At 33.3% G+C, this 16,092-nt stretch overlaps 1 protein-coding gene and 1 pseudogene across 1 annotated transcript; one reads left to right on the top strand and one right to left on the bottom strand.

Moving 5' to 3' along the window:
* Nucleotides 1-5,883: 5,883 nt before the first annotated feature.
* On the top strand, nucleotides 5,884-11,306 carry LOC111897608 (calcium-dependent protein kinase 28). The gene is made up of 12 exons (XM_023893568.3): nucleotides 5,884-6,719; nucleotides 6,859-6,989; nucleotides 7,079-7,120; nucleotides 7,232-7,343; nucleotides 7,465-7,543; nucleotides 7,639-7,808; nucleotides 9,181-9,307; nucleotides 9,405-9,520; nucleotides 9,727-9,834; nucleotides 10,036-10,098; nucleotides 10,552-10,725; nucleotides 10,813-11,306. The coding sequence occupies exons 1-12, from the start codon at nucleotides 6,303-6,305 to the stop codon at nucleotides 10,927-10,929; spliced, it is 1,656 nt and encodes a 551-aa protein (XP_023749336.1). The 5' UTR covers nucleotides 5,884-6,302; the 3' UTR covers nucleotides 10,930-11,306.
* A 1,634-nt stretch (nucleotides 11,307-12,940) lies between these two features.
* On the bottom strand, nucleotides 12,941-15,316 carry LOC111898071 (uncharacterized; annotated as a pseudogene).
* Between the last annotated feature and the right edge of the window lie 776 nt (nucleotides 15,317-16,092).

The raw sequence follows: 16,092 nt of genomic DNA, 5'->3' as shown, positions 1-16,092 counted from the left end.
GTTAGCGTCGTCGGCCGATATCATGTATGAAAGGGGGGTGGTGCGGCGCCGGAGATCGAAGGGGCACTAAGTGATGGTGGTTGAATGCTAAGGTGACGGCGGCTGAATGCTAAGGTGACGGCTGCTCCTTAGGGTTAGGGTTGGAGAGGTGATGCAACAGTTTTATACCCCGATCCTTTCCAATCTATTCTCCATATTGACAGGACCCACCCCTCCTCCTCCTCTTCTTGCAAATTAAGTCCTAAATTTACAATCTAAACCCTCCCTTCTGAAAATCATTTCATATCAAGTCCAAAATGTTACCAAACACTCCTTGACTTATGAAAATCCTTACAATAAAGTCCCAAAATTACATTTTAATCCTCAGAAATCAAAATTATATCTTTGGCTCCCCTAAACCAATACCCCACTAATTATTATTTGACTTTTTGGACTATAATGATATAAGATAATAATAAGAATCGCTTCTCAGGGTTCCGGGATTATTATTTAATCGCTATATTTTAAACGGGATGTTATAACTTTCCCCCACTTAAATTTGATTTTGTCCTCGAAATCGTTTCTTATCATCCCTTACACGCCAAACAACTTGAACTACTTGGCTAGCATCCCGAGTATAACCCTAGCCTTTCCCAGGTGACCATGTCCAACCCTCGCATGGTTCTAAAAACAAGAAAATAAATAACTCCCTTACAATATGATCACATTTACTCAATTTGAAATCTGGAGTCTCGGGAGGGTCTGGCTCCCTGACAGACTACCCACACTGCTTCATTGTCAAATGCATTGCACTTAACTCTCAATCGGCTACTTAACTTCTGATAACCTGAGGTTCCCACTAGAAAACAAAATCACAAACCCCACACTGCTAACTATGATCCCCTATTTAGATCAACAAGACAATGTTTCCTTTAGTTCACGAACCACATACATATAATAATCGACTTATAAGCACAAATACTCGTACTTGACCCAATCAATCTCGGGCTGGAATAGCAGGCATGCCTACGACGGGTCTAGTCATACATAGGATGGAATACCCTCAATTGGAATACCACTATATACATAACTCGGGTCTAACCTATAACTTGAACTCCAAGGACCTATCCTTGCATCTCACCCAAAATCCTCTGATTCGCCACAACCGAGTAGCACTCATCTGAAATACCGGGTTCCGGCCCGGTCGCGGAGCTAAGGACTCCCACATAGTTTCCACTCACGACTCCCGAACAAAATCCTCCCCTGGAACTAGTTACCACTAGTTATCATGCCACTACGACTCTAACAACATCTTGATCCACCCAATTGGATCCATGCGCGTATCCCGCCGTTACCAAATCCACGACTAAGAGCGATTGTTACTTGACCAATGGTAGCCTTACATCACAAGCAACCTTAAGCAATCCATTGCTTCCTTGACCTCACAACTGTAGTGACGTTCCTACAGCCTTATCACTAGCTTAACCAGGTCTAATCTGGTTCCGAGAACCTGAACGACAGAACATTCTAATCCCAATCCTTCCTAAAACTGATGGATACCCATTCAGATCTACTCCCGGTCACCTAACTAGAGTATTACCTGATCCAAACAGATTAATCCCATGAGACACTCCGAACTGATGAGATCACCAAGACCCACTGTACTCTATCTGATGTCTAATAACAACTTCCGATCAACCCAAAATATACTGGAGTCTTCAGCCTACTCCAGCAACACGTTCGATACTTGGGAACATACCTACTGATTGATATAGCATAGCAGCATACTCAATACTCGCACATACATCTACAAACACATACAGAGTCTTCAACATGACTGGACCGCCTCACTAGGCCTTCAGTCATCTGGACCACTCTAAACTATTGAAGATATCCTTAGACCACCCTTGGTGATCTTTCCCATGCAGACTGTTCTCATCCACTTAGGGTTCCAAACTCCTGATCCATTTTGTGGACTCTAACCCCTGCCTAACCCTAGGCCTTATGTCGATCGTCCATCCTCTCGGAAATTCGTGGTCTATTCCCTGACCTGCGTGTCTACCGCATATGCTAATAACCCGCACACCTGTGCTGAATGTACTACCGAGTCCTGGAAGCTATCAAAACCCTCAACCTATCAATCCAAAACCTACAGAGTCGAGCACACCCTCACCCGAATACTCGAACTGAACACAATTTATGACTAGAACTCCAACCTAGTTTCCCGACTTCTGCTATCAATCACCAGGAAAACATGATACTCATGCTTAGGAGTTCTACCGAACTTCAAATTCACACAACCTACAAACCAAATAGCCACTTAGGTTGTCTTCCTTCATGACAATGATGCGAAACTTATCTTATCTTCAAAACCAATCCCGCCTCTATATCACGAGACAATTCTCCCCCACTTAGATTCAACTAAGTCTTCACAATTCGTGAAAATTGGAGAATTTCCAATCTTTCTTACTACCAACAATCGATCCAAATATAACCAACTCTTACAACTTAGTGCTCAATTACCAGCCAATCCCCAGTGATTACACAATTCTAACAACTAGCTGAACACTTTCTGAATCCCAGGGACACCAACATTCCCCAATGCTCTAGTGATCCCCCAATGCTCTAGTGATCCCACTCCCAAATATTAAAGTCCAAAGATAGATACTCCAACTAATGTCTCAACAACGAGCTACTTCCCTTGGTGATTCCCTCTGCCAATCAATAACGCTTAGTAAAACCACTGAATCCTGACAATTCTGAATAACCATCATGTGGGACCCTGTCTGCAGACCTCCCATATAATACCCTTCTTCCCAAGGTTCTCCAACAAATATCCCGCTATCGGCTCTAGAAATCATATCATTTAGGGCCTCGCACCCTGACTCACTCACCAACTCAATCATCCACAGTTGAACTGCAGTAGCTGAAACAACCTTTGGCCTAGACCAGGCGACAACCACTCCCAAGACATAGTCTACAATCCTGAAAGTGCAATAGATCGCACAATCAGTCCTTACCGTCCAATATAAGAGATCCAAGGAAAAATGGACCTCCAAAATACTTATGTCACATCGACCCACCTGCGCTTACCCGCGCTAAACAACGGTCGCCAATCCTGACGACCAACTAACCCCGAGTTAGAATACAACCTGATCCTGGGGTCACAAGCCTGCTTAATCCTTCGAGCTCGTAAACTGAAAAGGCACAATCCTTGCCCTAGAAACGACATTCCAATCCTATCAATAAACCATTTTTAATTCCAGTTGCATAACTCCAGCTGAACACAATCATTACTCCTTTTCGGATTCCCCGCGACTCACATCCGACCTCGAGCAAAACCCCCGAGCCTCAAATCTAGAACTAAGGCGTTATCATCCCCCGCTCACCCGCGGAAATATAACGAGTACAAATCGTCTTCCTGATCCCAGATAACTGTAGCCCTCTGCTCATCAGAATATGTCCCAGTAACAAGTCCCGATACTGAAAAGCTCGACCAGCTCCTCCCCTGCTGTCGTTACAGCTGTTGGAGCTGTTGCGGCAGCCGTCTCAACAATGGCTACATAGCGCTCATCAAGGTATTCAACCATGGAAGTCTTGATAGACCCAAACATCTCTAGAATCTGACCTCGGACAAATCCCGATCACCTCCTCTCGAATGATCTCACCGACACGATCCACTGACAATGTTGGCCTATCCTGGCTGCCAGCTCCCGATCCTAACTCGAATTTGCTCTTAAGACGTCTCGTAACCACCATTCTAGTAACACACCAGAAAGGTCTCTGATAACCCATATAATGACAAAGAGCCAATTCCAAACCAAACCCTAGGGATTGTGACTTCCTTGCTACGCGTATGGGTCCTATGCTTTCAATAGTACGGGCCCATACTACCTTTCACACCTACCCATATTTGTCTCAAGTATCATCACAACGCCCTAACAATATACAGAAACATAGCAAGCGCTCAATCCTCACTCCTAGAGGAATGCTAAATATCTCATAACTGGCCTCCCGGCCTCACACAACCCACCCATCCATGAAACTTCCATCAACCCTGCAACACTAGTGTATGCTAGCCATACATAACGCTGGATCCCATAGACTTTTGAATAATAGATCCTACCCTAAGCCCTAGTCAATAAGAATAGAACATAAGGCCAAATCAAACATTCTCAGGCTATAAGATCTTAATTATATACAGCCGTGATGCATACACAAGTAACTACAGTAATGATGTCAATCTCATATAAGGAAACCCTAGGCTAGCAGGCATCATGTAATTAGGAAATTCTATCATGCAATTCCTGAAGATCCCTAGCCTAGTACTAGCATGTTGTTCTAACATATCACATAATAAAATAACTATATGGTATTTTGGGTCTACTTATTGGCTCTGGCTGATCGTACACCCTGCATCCTCTTTTACTTATTTTGAAAACCATTTAAAAATTCATTTTAAAATCCTTTCCTTGATTTGAGACTGGATTCACATGAGTGTTCCTCGAATTCACTCAAACCAAGGCTCTGATACCAACTTGTAACATCCATAGAATTCAAGCCAAATTTAAACTTTTTAACACATTTTAAAACCATTAAGTTATTACAGGTTGTTTTCAAAATAGTTTAGACATTAGAGTATTCCCAGAATCAATCATGAATATATATATATATATATATATATATATAAAGTTAGGTTCAAATGTTTTTACTATCTATTGTGTGCCTGTATGATTGATTCTGGACCAATCATTTTAGTTATTTTAAGAAAGTAATTAATGCTTATTTAATGCTGAAGATGTAATTAACACCTATTATATCTTCAACATGTAATATGCATTAATTACTTTATTAAAATAACTAAAATGATAGGTCCAGAATCAGTCATACATGCACACAATAGATAGTAAAAACAAAATAACCTAACCCTATATATATATATATATATATATATATATATATATATATATATATATATATATATATATATATATATATATATATATATAATCTATGAGCGTTGTTCGACATACAATGTTCGAGAACTTCTAGCTTCTAGTTTTTATGAAAATGCTCGTAATTTTTTTTTTCGTTTGGCGACAGGAGCGTTTAGCTTTTTGTTTAAACAAAATGCTCCAAAACCAAAAGCCATATGTATAAACTTTCAACAAAACGTTCCAAAATCAAACGTTACCAGCTACTCGCTAACTATTACAAGCTACCGGCTATCCATTTGATGTTAACAGCCTTCTTGTATTTTTCGAGGTTTCTTCAGTCGACTGCTTCTAAGTGGGTGTTTGGGATTGCTTTTAAAAAAAGCATATTAGCTTTTTAGCTTTTTAAAAAGCTAATAATCTAAAAAATGTTTGTCTATTTAAAAAGTGTCTTTTAAAACAGCTTTTTGGATAGGAAAAAGTAAATCTTTCAAAAAGTTAGAAAATCCTAGCTTTTTAGTTTTTTTTTTTTTTAACTATTTTACTCTTTAAAAAGCAGTTTTTTGCATCCAAACACTTTTTAAAACCAGCTTTTCCTAAAAGTCATAAGCTAATAAGTATTTTTTTTAAAAATCGCAACCCAAACATACACTAAAAACCACAAAAACTAACATAGAAATACTTCAGGATCGAACGTTCATTATCTTTGCAGAGACAATTATATATAATTTTCGTATTTCATTGACCTTTCTCAACATTCTTATATGATCTAGACCATGATTTTTTCGACCCTAAAATTCAAAAGAAACAAAGTATCTTAACTTCAGTATCATTTACTCAACCTAATTTTCTCAAAAAGAAAAGGTAAAACAAAAAACTTATTATAACAATTTTTAATCTAAAATGATCATAAAGTTAGACAACCAAACACCACCTAAATCCGCGTCCTCCTTGTTTCATGGGGAAAAGAGTTGTTCTTTTCTTTCTAAAAACCGCTTCGTATGATATGAACGCAAGAAATGAGGATCAGTTTCTTTGGCCCCCAATCTCTTTGGAGGGCATCAAACGGTTTCTTTTCTTCATGCCACTCGAAAAAAGACACCAAAAGAAGAAGAAGAAGCTGTTAACATCAAAAAGATCAATGAGGACGGGGTCCTCATTCTTCTTCTTCTTCTTCAACACAAAAAAGTCACGTTGACCACCGTCACCACCGCCCCCTCCTCCACCATATTTTATTATTATTCCACAATACCTGCATTTTCTTGATTCCTTCGTCTTCCTCATTCGTATTTATAACCAACCCATGACCTTTTATGCTCTTAATTTCATAAACCGGTGAACAATATTCAATTCCCACAAAAACCCTCGTCAAAGATTTGATTTTTAGTCATGGGTATCTGTTTTTCGACCACGAAGATCAGCGGCTCCGACAGCACTACCCCCTCCCTTACCGACGCCGACGCCTCCGCCGGAGAAAACCAACACCAACAACGGCATCTTATATTGAAACAGGATGGAGGTGGGAATAATGTCAATTTGCCCAAAAGGAAAGAATCCAACAGGAATTCTCATAAAAAGCAGGATTTCAACAATAATAAAACTAAACCGAAAGGTAAGCAGACGCCAAAGCGTCAAAAGGGTTTGATTCCTTGTGGGAAAAGAACAGATTTTGGGTATCTTAAAGATTTTGATCGAAGGTATTCGACTGGTAAATTGTTGGGTCATGGTCAATTTGGGTATACATATGTTGCTGTTGATAAGGCAAATGGCGATCGTGTTGCTGTCAAGAAAATCGATAAAAATAAGGTTTATTTCTTGCTGATTTAATTCAATTTTAGCTAGTTTGTGCTTGATTTTGGGTGTTTTGTTTATATGTTTTTCAATTTTCATATGCTTGATTATGAAATTTAGTTGTCTTGAGATTAATTTGCGTTTTTTTTAACAGATGGTTCTTCCAATTGCTGTTGAAGATGTTAGACGTGAAGTCAGAATCTTGCGAGCTTTAAGTGGTCATGAAAATGTGGTTCAATTCCATAATGCATTTGAAGATGATTCCTTTGTATATATTGTCATGGAGTAAGTTTTTTTAGTTCTTTGATTTTAACGACAATAAATCTTTTAAAAAAAGTTAAATAAATCTCGTAATTAACTTCGAGACATTTCAGGTTATGTAAGGGTGGCGAATTGCTGGATCGGATCTTGTCAAAGTAAGAATTTCACCATTCTTCAAACAAAAAATCCAAAATTCCATTTGTTTAAAAGAAAAAATATTTTTCGTTACCTATTTATGACATTAATCTGATAAAAAAAAATTACAGAAAAGAAGGTCGTTACACAGAGAAAGATGCAGCAATTGTTGTAAGACAAATGCTTAAAGTTGCAGCCGAATGCCATTTACATGGTTTAGTACATCGCGACATGAAACCCGAGGTTAGAATAAAATTACATATTTACCCTTGTCAATTTGTCATTTCACTTAACTTACAATACACGTGTCAAGTAAAGCATTGTAACTTTCACACAAAGAGTAACATTTTTCAAATTTTTGTAGAATTTTCTTTTTAAATCCCCAAATGAGGATTCACGCTTAAAAGCAACGGATTTCGGTTTGTCAGATTTTATAAGACCCGGTGAGTATGATCATATCATATTGTAGTTCATATTTGTATTTATTTTTATTAATTAATGAGATTTTTTTTAATAAAGTATTTATGATTAAATATAGGAAGAAAGTTTACAGATATTGTTGGTAGTGCATACTATGTTGCTCCGGAAGTATTAAAGCGTAGATCGGGGCCGGAATCCGATGTTTGGAGCATCGGTGTCATCACATACATTTTATTATGTGGGCGCCGACCCTTTTGGGATAGAACTGAGGATGGAATTTTCAAAGAGGTATTTTTTTTCTTGTGATTTGTAAATTATCTGTATATATTAGGGTTGTAGTCTGTTCTGTCGGATGGAATGGAATGTTCACAAAATTGAAATGGTCAAGGTAATGGAATGAGTCATTCCTTTCCGTAGATGATGTTTAGGCTATGTTTGGCGAACTAGCTGTTAGCTGAAAAGCTAGTTAATGGTTGAAAAGCTAGCTGTTAAATAAAAAGCTAGCCGATAAAAAATAACGTTTGATAAAACTAGCTGAAATATATAAAATTACATAAAAGGACATGTAAGAATATGTGTTTCTATAATTAATTAAGGGGTGTATTTGGAAAATAAAAAAAAAAAGCTCCTAAAAAGCTAGTCTAAGTAGCTTTTCAAAAAGCTAGCTTATAAGCTACTTTTTGGCTTATCAAACACGACAATATAAAACAACTCGAAAAATAAGCTAGCTTTAGCGCACCAAACACAACCTTAGTTGCCGTATAGACTATAGGAAAAAAATGGATTTTTTGCTTTCGTATGGATTTTTTTTGTATTTATATGTAAATACAAGGTATAGTATTAAGGCTATTATATATGTTATATGTTAATTAATTATATGTAAATAAATTTATTATTTATGAAATTACAAAAGTAAACATAATAAAAGCTCATTGGAACCCTAATAAGACTATATAGTAAAAGAATATTTCTAGTAGTTTTTAGAAAACAAAATTTTAATTTAATTAAAATCATAAAATCCTTCAATTGGCCCAATTTTCACTAAAGCCTGGTTAGTACTTAGTAGTTACTATCTAATGTCCATTTCCCAAGTCCCGATTCATTGGCCCAATACTTAAAATTGTTTTTTTTAGTATGTTACACATTTTGTACTTAGTACAAAATTAGAAATTGTCCAAACAATGGCGACATGGGGACAATTACAAATTTTGGACTGAACTTGCGATTATTGATAAAACATAGGGACCAAATTTGTAACATACTCTTGTCTTTTTAGTTTTCATGTAGTATAAATTCATATTTTTGTATACTTACTATTTAGAGTAAATTACTTAGAGTAAATTACTGAAATCGTCTCTATGGTTTGGTCAAAATTGCACGTTTGGTCCCTAACTTTTTTCTTTTGCACTCGGATCGTCCCTATAGTTTGATTTTGTTGCGTTTTTCGTCCCTTGCATACATAAAGTTAGGGACCAAATGTGTGATTTTGATTAAACCATAGGGACGAAAAACGCAACAAAATCAAACCATAGGGACGATCCGAGTGCAAAATAAAAGTTAGGGACCAAACATGCAATTTTAATCAAACCATAGGTACGATTTCAGTAATTTACTCTACTATTTATTTACGTAATACATCTTCTCGTATAAAAATCGACAGGTATTAAGAAACAAGCCTGATTTCCGTCGCAAACCGTGGCCAACTATTAGCGACAGTGGCAAAGATTTTGTAAGGAAATTACTCATGAAAAATCCTCGCGCAAGACTCACCGCTGCACAAGCACTATGTATATTTTTTATTTTTAAAATATTTTATATATTTTTTTAACATCTTTTATATAATCTTTTTCAAAATTTATATAACCATACATATAATTTATACAGCTCACCCATGGGTTCGAGAAGATGGAAATGCTTCTGTGATTCCTCTTGACATTTCTGTTTTAAGCAACATGCGACAGTTTGTGAGATACAGTCGCCTAAAACAATTTGCTCTACGGGTAAAATTTTGTTTTTTCATAAAAAGGGAAAAATACATAAAAACCACTAGACTTGGATAAAAATTTCTATGGTAAAACTCGGGTGTCATTTGTTGACAAAATTGAATATAGTGATTTCATTAAACTACAAAAATGTCCAAAGTAGTGGTTTTTTAGTAATTTGCATGTGGTAAATAATAAAATAATAAGTTATTGTGACACTTTAGGCATTGGCTAGCATGCTCGATGAAGAAGAAATATCTTTCCTCAAAGATCAGTTTCATGCGATTGATGTAGACAAAAACGGTACCATTAGTCTAGAGGAAATGAGACAGGTGTGTTTTTAAAAATATTTTGACTCGAAGATTATATGTTATATTTGTTCATTTTCAATTTTAAAGTGATAATTAAAAAAGTATCACCATATGATATCACATTTAACAAATTCATCATTTTTAACCAATAGTACAAAATGACTACCAATTTTATTTAAAACATATTTTTTTATAAAATTCTTGTTGGGTTTTCGGGGATAGGCTCTTGCAAAGGATGTTCCATGGAAAATGAAAGATTCTCGTGTTCAGGAGATTTTGCAAGCGGTGAGTCACCAATTTTTATTCTTTTAATCTTTTCTTTTATTAAAGCAAATTACATAAAATGCACTATCTTTTAACTTTTTTTTGTGGTTTAACCACTATATTTAAGTTTCATTAATAAAATCACCCAAGTGTTACAATTTTTTTCTATGTTGAACACTTTGACCTAGCTATATTAGGTTAAAGTGGTCACAATCTAAAACATTGTCAAAGTTAAGTGACTTTAGCGAAAATTTTGACACTAAAGAGACTAAAGTTTGATAAAATTTTCTATTATAACCACTTTAAAAGGTTGCCATAGAAAAAATTGTTTAAACTTGGGTTGTTTTTATTTATGAAACTGAAATATAATGGTTAAACCATAGAATGACCGAAATATAGTGGCTTTTATGTATTTTCAATTTTGTAATTTGTTTTTAAGATGATTGTATAATCAATTATGTGGGTGTGGCACAGATCGACACTAACACAGATGGGCTTGTGGATTTCATGGAGTTTGTAGCTGCTACTCTTCATGTTCAACAGTTAGAGGAACATAACAATGAAAAATGGCAACGATTATCAAAAGCTGCTTTTGAAAAATTCGATGTAGATAGAGATGGATTTATAACTCCAGAAGAACTCAAAATGGTGAACACTTTTTTTATTTACTTTAAGTCGATTAATCAAAGGGCAAAATACTTATTGATCGATCTTTGTTGGGGTTTTCATTTTCAGCATACGGGGCTAAGAGGGTCGATATATCCAGTTTTAGAGGAAGCTGACATTGACAAAGATGGCAAAATTAGCCTACCCGAATTTCGTAGGCTGCTAAGAACTGCAAGCATTAGTTGAAGAATTATGACATGCACAATTGTACATAAAATGGTCCTACTAAAAAGTGCAACATAAAAAGAAAAAATGACACATTTATAAAGATGGTGTTACCTTTTTGGTTATGGTGGGCTCCACGGAATTGAATTAATTAGTATTGGTGAGTGAGGAGGAAGGATTGAGTAGCATCATGGGTTTGTGATAGAAAAATTATGTTGGTGTAAATTGTTTTCTAGAGTGGTTACATGGATTTTGATGGATTTTGTTAGATTGGTTTGATGAATTGATGAGAGTGATGATATGTAAATAGGTCTATATATAATGTAATGAGAAACACTTGAGTTGGTGGATTTATATGTATCTCTCTTTAATCATATTATGGGTTGTCATTGCTAACCTTTGTTTCTTCTTGTTAATAGAAAAGGGTATGTAAGTTTTTACAAGAACAATACAGAAAATGACTTTTGAGTTGGTGGATTTACATGTATCTCACTTTAATCATATTGTGGGTTGTCATTGCTAACCTATGTTTCATCTTGTTAATAGGAAAGGGTATGTAATTTTACAAGAACAATAAGGAAAATGACATTTGAGTTGGTGGATTTACATGTATCTCTCTTTAATCATATTATGGGTTGTCATTGCTAACCTTTGTTTCTTCTTGTTAATAGAAAAGGGTATGTACGTTTTTACAAGAACAATACAGAAAATGACTTTTGAGTTGGTGGATTTACATGTATCTCACTTTAATCATATTGTGGGTTGTCATTGCTAACCTATGTTTCTTCTTGTTAATAGGAAAGGGTATGTAATTTTACAAGAACAATAAGGAAAATGACATTTGAGTTGGTGGATTTACATGTATCTCTCTTTAATCATATTATGGGTTGTCATTGCTAACCTTTGTTTCTTCTTGTTAATACGAAAAGGTATGTAGTTTTTTATAATAACAATATGGAAAATGACTTTTGAGTTGGTGGATTTACATGTAGGGGTGTTGAACGGGTAATTTTTTCGGGTTTCGGGTAATTCGGGTTTTTCGTGTTAGAAAAATTACCCGTTACCCTACCCAAACTAAATTCGGGTAATTCGGGTATCGGGTCGGGTTTGGGTAATTCGGGTATTACCCGAAATATATATATATATATATATATATATATATATATATATATATATATATATATATATATATATATATATATATTTGAATTTCACCTAAAAATATATTTAATGAAATAAATACGTCGTGCTTTATTAGTCTTATTTATATAAACAAACGAGACATAAACGAAGTTACTCAAGCTTTGAACATTGAGATTTTTTAGTCAATAATACATGAGATATCAAGTAATTTTTTAACAACTTAATCTAATCTAATAAGATGTTAAAAAAACAAATACCTAAAGATATTAATTTAAAAGTTTAAAATGTTTAAGATAAATGTAGCCATAAGTTTTGTCATGTTCTAAAGTTTCGTCAAGATAATGAGTTTATTAGTTGCAATAAAAACTATAATCAAGAAAACAGTTAAGTTTTAAAGAACATAATGATATATAAAAATTACTTTTAATATTGTTAGTATCGTATTGTCATAATAAATATATTTATGTTTTACAATAATGATAGTTAGTTTAAGCGTGATCAAATACCTGCTATATAATACAAACTCTACAAAAAAAAGGAATTTTAAAAATAATTTGGGTGATTCGGGTATACCCGAAACCCAAAAAGTGTACCCTTTATCCTACCCAAAAAGAATCGGGTAACCCGATTACCCGGAAAAATTTACCCGATACCCGAAAAAACCGGGCGGGTAATTCGGGTATCGGGTATTTTCAACAGGGCTATTTACATGTAACTCTCTTCAATCATATTATGGGTCCAAAGCTATGGTGGGCCCAGGGCGAAAAGAAAAAATAGACCCCCAAAAGTCATATATATAATAAAAATTAGTTCGAAATAAAACACTATAAAATTTACTATTAATATTAAAAAATACAAATAAGGTCACAACATTACAAAAACAACTAATTTAAAGAAAAATATTTCTCCTAGCTTTTCTTGATGCAAAATCATTAATAATACTATCCAAATCAATTTTATCTAACATGTCTTTCTCTATACATAACATTGCCAATCCGTTCAAACTTTCTTGCGATATCGACGATCTTAGATAATTCTTCAATAACTTTAACTTTGAAAAACTTCTCTCTACAGATGCAACAGGGACATGAATGGTTAACAAAATGTTATATGCAATAAAAGTATTTGGGTAACAATCAACAACTTTAACAAACTCTAAAATTTCAACAACAGAATTTATATCATTAGGTAAAATCATTTTCAACACTTTCAATTCTAAAAAAAGTTCACTTGAATCCACATCAGAAACATTTTCTTTAGAAAAAGTAGTAGCAAACTTTATATAACTTTCTTTAAGTTCACTTACACTTAATGACTTTAATTTTTTTAAATCATTTAAAAACCCAAAAATACTTTCAAAGTATTTTAATTGTTCAAATCTATTTTTTAATGAAACAATTGCCATATCTACAACAACCAAAAAATAATTAACTTTTAAATACTCTTCAACCGATTGTGTTTCTTCTTCATGATCACTTTCATCAAATTGTTTTTTTCTAACAATACGACATTTTGATGGAAATGTAGACTCTACACCCATATCTAGTGCAATAGTTTTAGCAATATTCATACTTGATGTAAAACCTTCATTTCTATAATTTTCAAAAAACTTCATAATATTTTCTATTTGGTTAATAGTAGTATCAATACAAATAGATTTAGATTGCAACTTTTTACTTACAATATTAATTGCAAATAAAACTTCATACCAAATAATCATACCAGGTAAAAATTCAAATTTCCTAAAAGATTTAAGTAAGCTTTTAGCTTCACTTTTTGACTTTGGGTCATCACTTGTTTTACTTAATTTTAGCAAAACAACTTTTATTTGAGGAGCTTGAAATCTAATTGATTTTATTCTTTTAATCCTACTTTCCCAACGAGTATTAGATAACGATTTTAAGGTTTAGTTGGAGCATTATCTAACAATATTTTCCATCTTTTAGTAGAACTAGAAAATAATGTATAAAGGTGTTGCACAATTCCAAAAAATGAAACAACTTTTTCACAAGAAAGTGTCATATCACTAACCGTAAGGTTAAGACTATGGCAAGTACAAGGCATATATAAAGCTCTAGGATTAATTTCAAGCATTCTTTTTTGAACCCCTTGGTGTTTTCCTTTCATATTAAACCTATTATCATAACCTTGACCCCTTATATCATCCACATTAAGATCTAACAATTTCAATGCATCTAATAATTCATTAAAAAGTCCCAAACCAGAAGTATCATCTACTTTTAAAAATTCTAAAAAATATTCAACAACTTGTATTTTTTTAGAAGAAAAATTCACACATCTTACAATGAAAGTCATTTTCTCTTGATGACTCACATCGGGAGTACAATCAAGAATTATAGAAAAATATTTTACCTCTTTAATTATTTTAATAATAGAATTTCTAACCATGTCACCTAAAAGAGAAATTAATTCATTTTAAATTTTATAGCAAGATAATGATGATGAGTTTCATTATTTTCAATTCTTCTATATGATCTTGCATTCTACCATCATATTCAACCATCATTTGGATTACTCCTAAAAAGTTATCATTGTTATCTTGAAAAAGCTTTTCATTAGACCCTCGAAAAGCCAAATTATATTTATATAAGAATTTACAGCCGCTATTATTCTTCTTAATACTTGTCTCCAACGTTCTTTTTCTTTTATTATTTCTTGTTGTATTCATTATCAATTGTAAGGTTTTTTTTATCTAATCTTAGTTTTGCTTCATTCCAATGACTCATACAAAAAAAATGTTCATTACTATTTTCATCTTATATCCTTCATTTGTTAAAAAACTTTTTTGATTACTAGATTTAAATATTTTACAACAAAAACAAAAAACTTTATCTATATTTTTATAGTATACTAACTATTTTCGATCACGTGACAAACCATTATTTAACTTTCTAGTATAAAATGCATAAGAAAAATGTCTAGAAAATTTATCTTTAGGAAACACAAGATTCATTTCTCTTATTGGCCCTTTTTCAATTAGAATATCTCTTGATTTAATATCAAGAGTATCCCAATTTCTAGGGTCAAAAATATCTATAGATTCATTTACATTAGTATTTTGTTCATTTATATTAGTATCATGTTCATCTAAATTAATATTTTCTTCATTCAAACTAGCAACATTTTCATCTATGTTTTTATCTTGTCCATTCAAATTAATATTTTCTTCATTCAAATTATTATCATGTTCATTTAAATTAATGTTTTCTTCATTAACACTAGCAACATTTTCATTGGAACTCATTGATTTTAAAATTTTAACCATAGAACCTTTTTCTTTTTGTAAAGAAGCCTCAACAATTTTTCATTTTTTTTTTGTTTTTCACTACCGGATAAGTGTTTTTTAGAAAACATTTTATGATTGACAAATGACAATAAAGTAAAAACTAGTTTAAGAAAAGAATACACCTGATTTCTTTGTGAAATATGTTGAACTGATGAAGCCTAATATCAAAGCAAGCTGTAAAAATCAATAACAAAAAACATTAATATGATAATTAAAATAATATCAAAAATCAAATAACCAATACATCATATTACAATGTTACCTCGTTAGTTACTCAAGTCATATATCTAATAGTGTAGTAATACTTTGAAGGTTTGAAGTTTAAAGCTGTAATTATGAAAAATAAAGTCAGAAGCAAAACATGAGAAATTTTGAAGACAGGAATAAGATAAAGTAAAAAAAATAGAACAAATTGTTAAAGCATCCAAAAAAATTGAGACTTAAGAATTGAAACTGAATTACTAAGCAGAAGTCTAGAAATTAAAATGAAAAACTAGATATTCAATTGAATTGAATCAATTTGATACAGAAAGTCAGAAACAAAATTTTCCTAAATTAGTAAAACAAAAATCTGCTTCCCTAATTCTTCATATTCCTCTTTACTTGAATCTAATGAAACCAACGAATTGAATGAGAATTAAGAGATTGAAATCGATTAGACAATTACCTGGTGAGTGGTGTCCTTGTCGGCTTGTCCTTGAATCTAATAATCGATTTCAACTTTATTCAAATCT

The sequence above is a fragment of the Lactuca sativa genome, chromosome 3 (genome assembly GCF_002870075.4).
Source record: "Lactuca sativa cultivar Salinas chromosome 3, Lsat_Salinas_v11, whole genome shotgun sequence".
NCBI lineage: Eukaryota > Viridiplantae > Streptophyta > Magnoliopsida > Asterales > Asteraceae > Lactuca > Lactuca sativa.
Note: the sequence above shows the minus strand (reverse complement) of the source record. Positions and strands in the feature narration are given on the sequence as shown.

Coding starts and splice junctions, on each gene's coding strand:
- LOC111897608 (XM_023893568.3), top strand. CDS start 6,303: ATGGGTATCTGTTTTTCGACCACGAAGATCAGCGGCTCCGACAGCACT. Junction 7,344..7,464: donor ATCGCGACATGAAACCCGAG/GTTAGAATAAAA, acceptor AAATTTTTGTAG/AATTTTCTTTTTAAATCCCC. Junction 7,809..9,180: donor AGGATGGAATTTTCAAAGAG/GTATTTTTTTTC, acceptor AAAAATCGACAG/GTATTAAGAAACAAGCCTGA.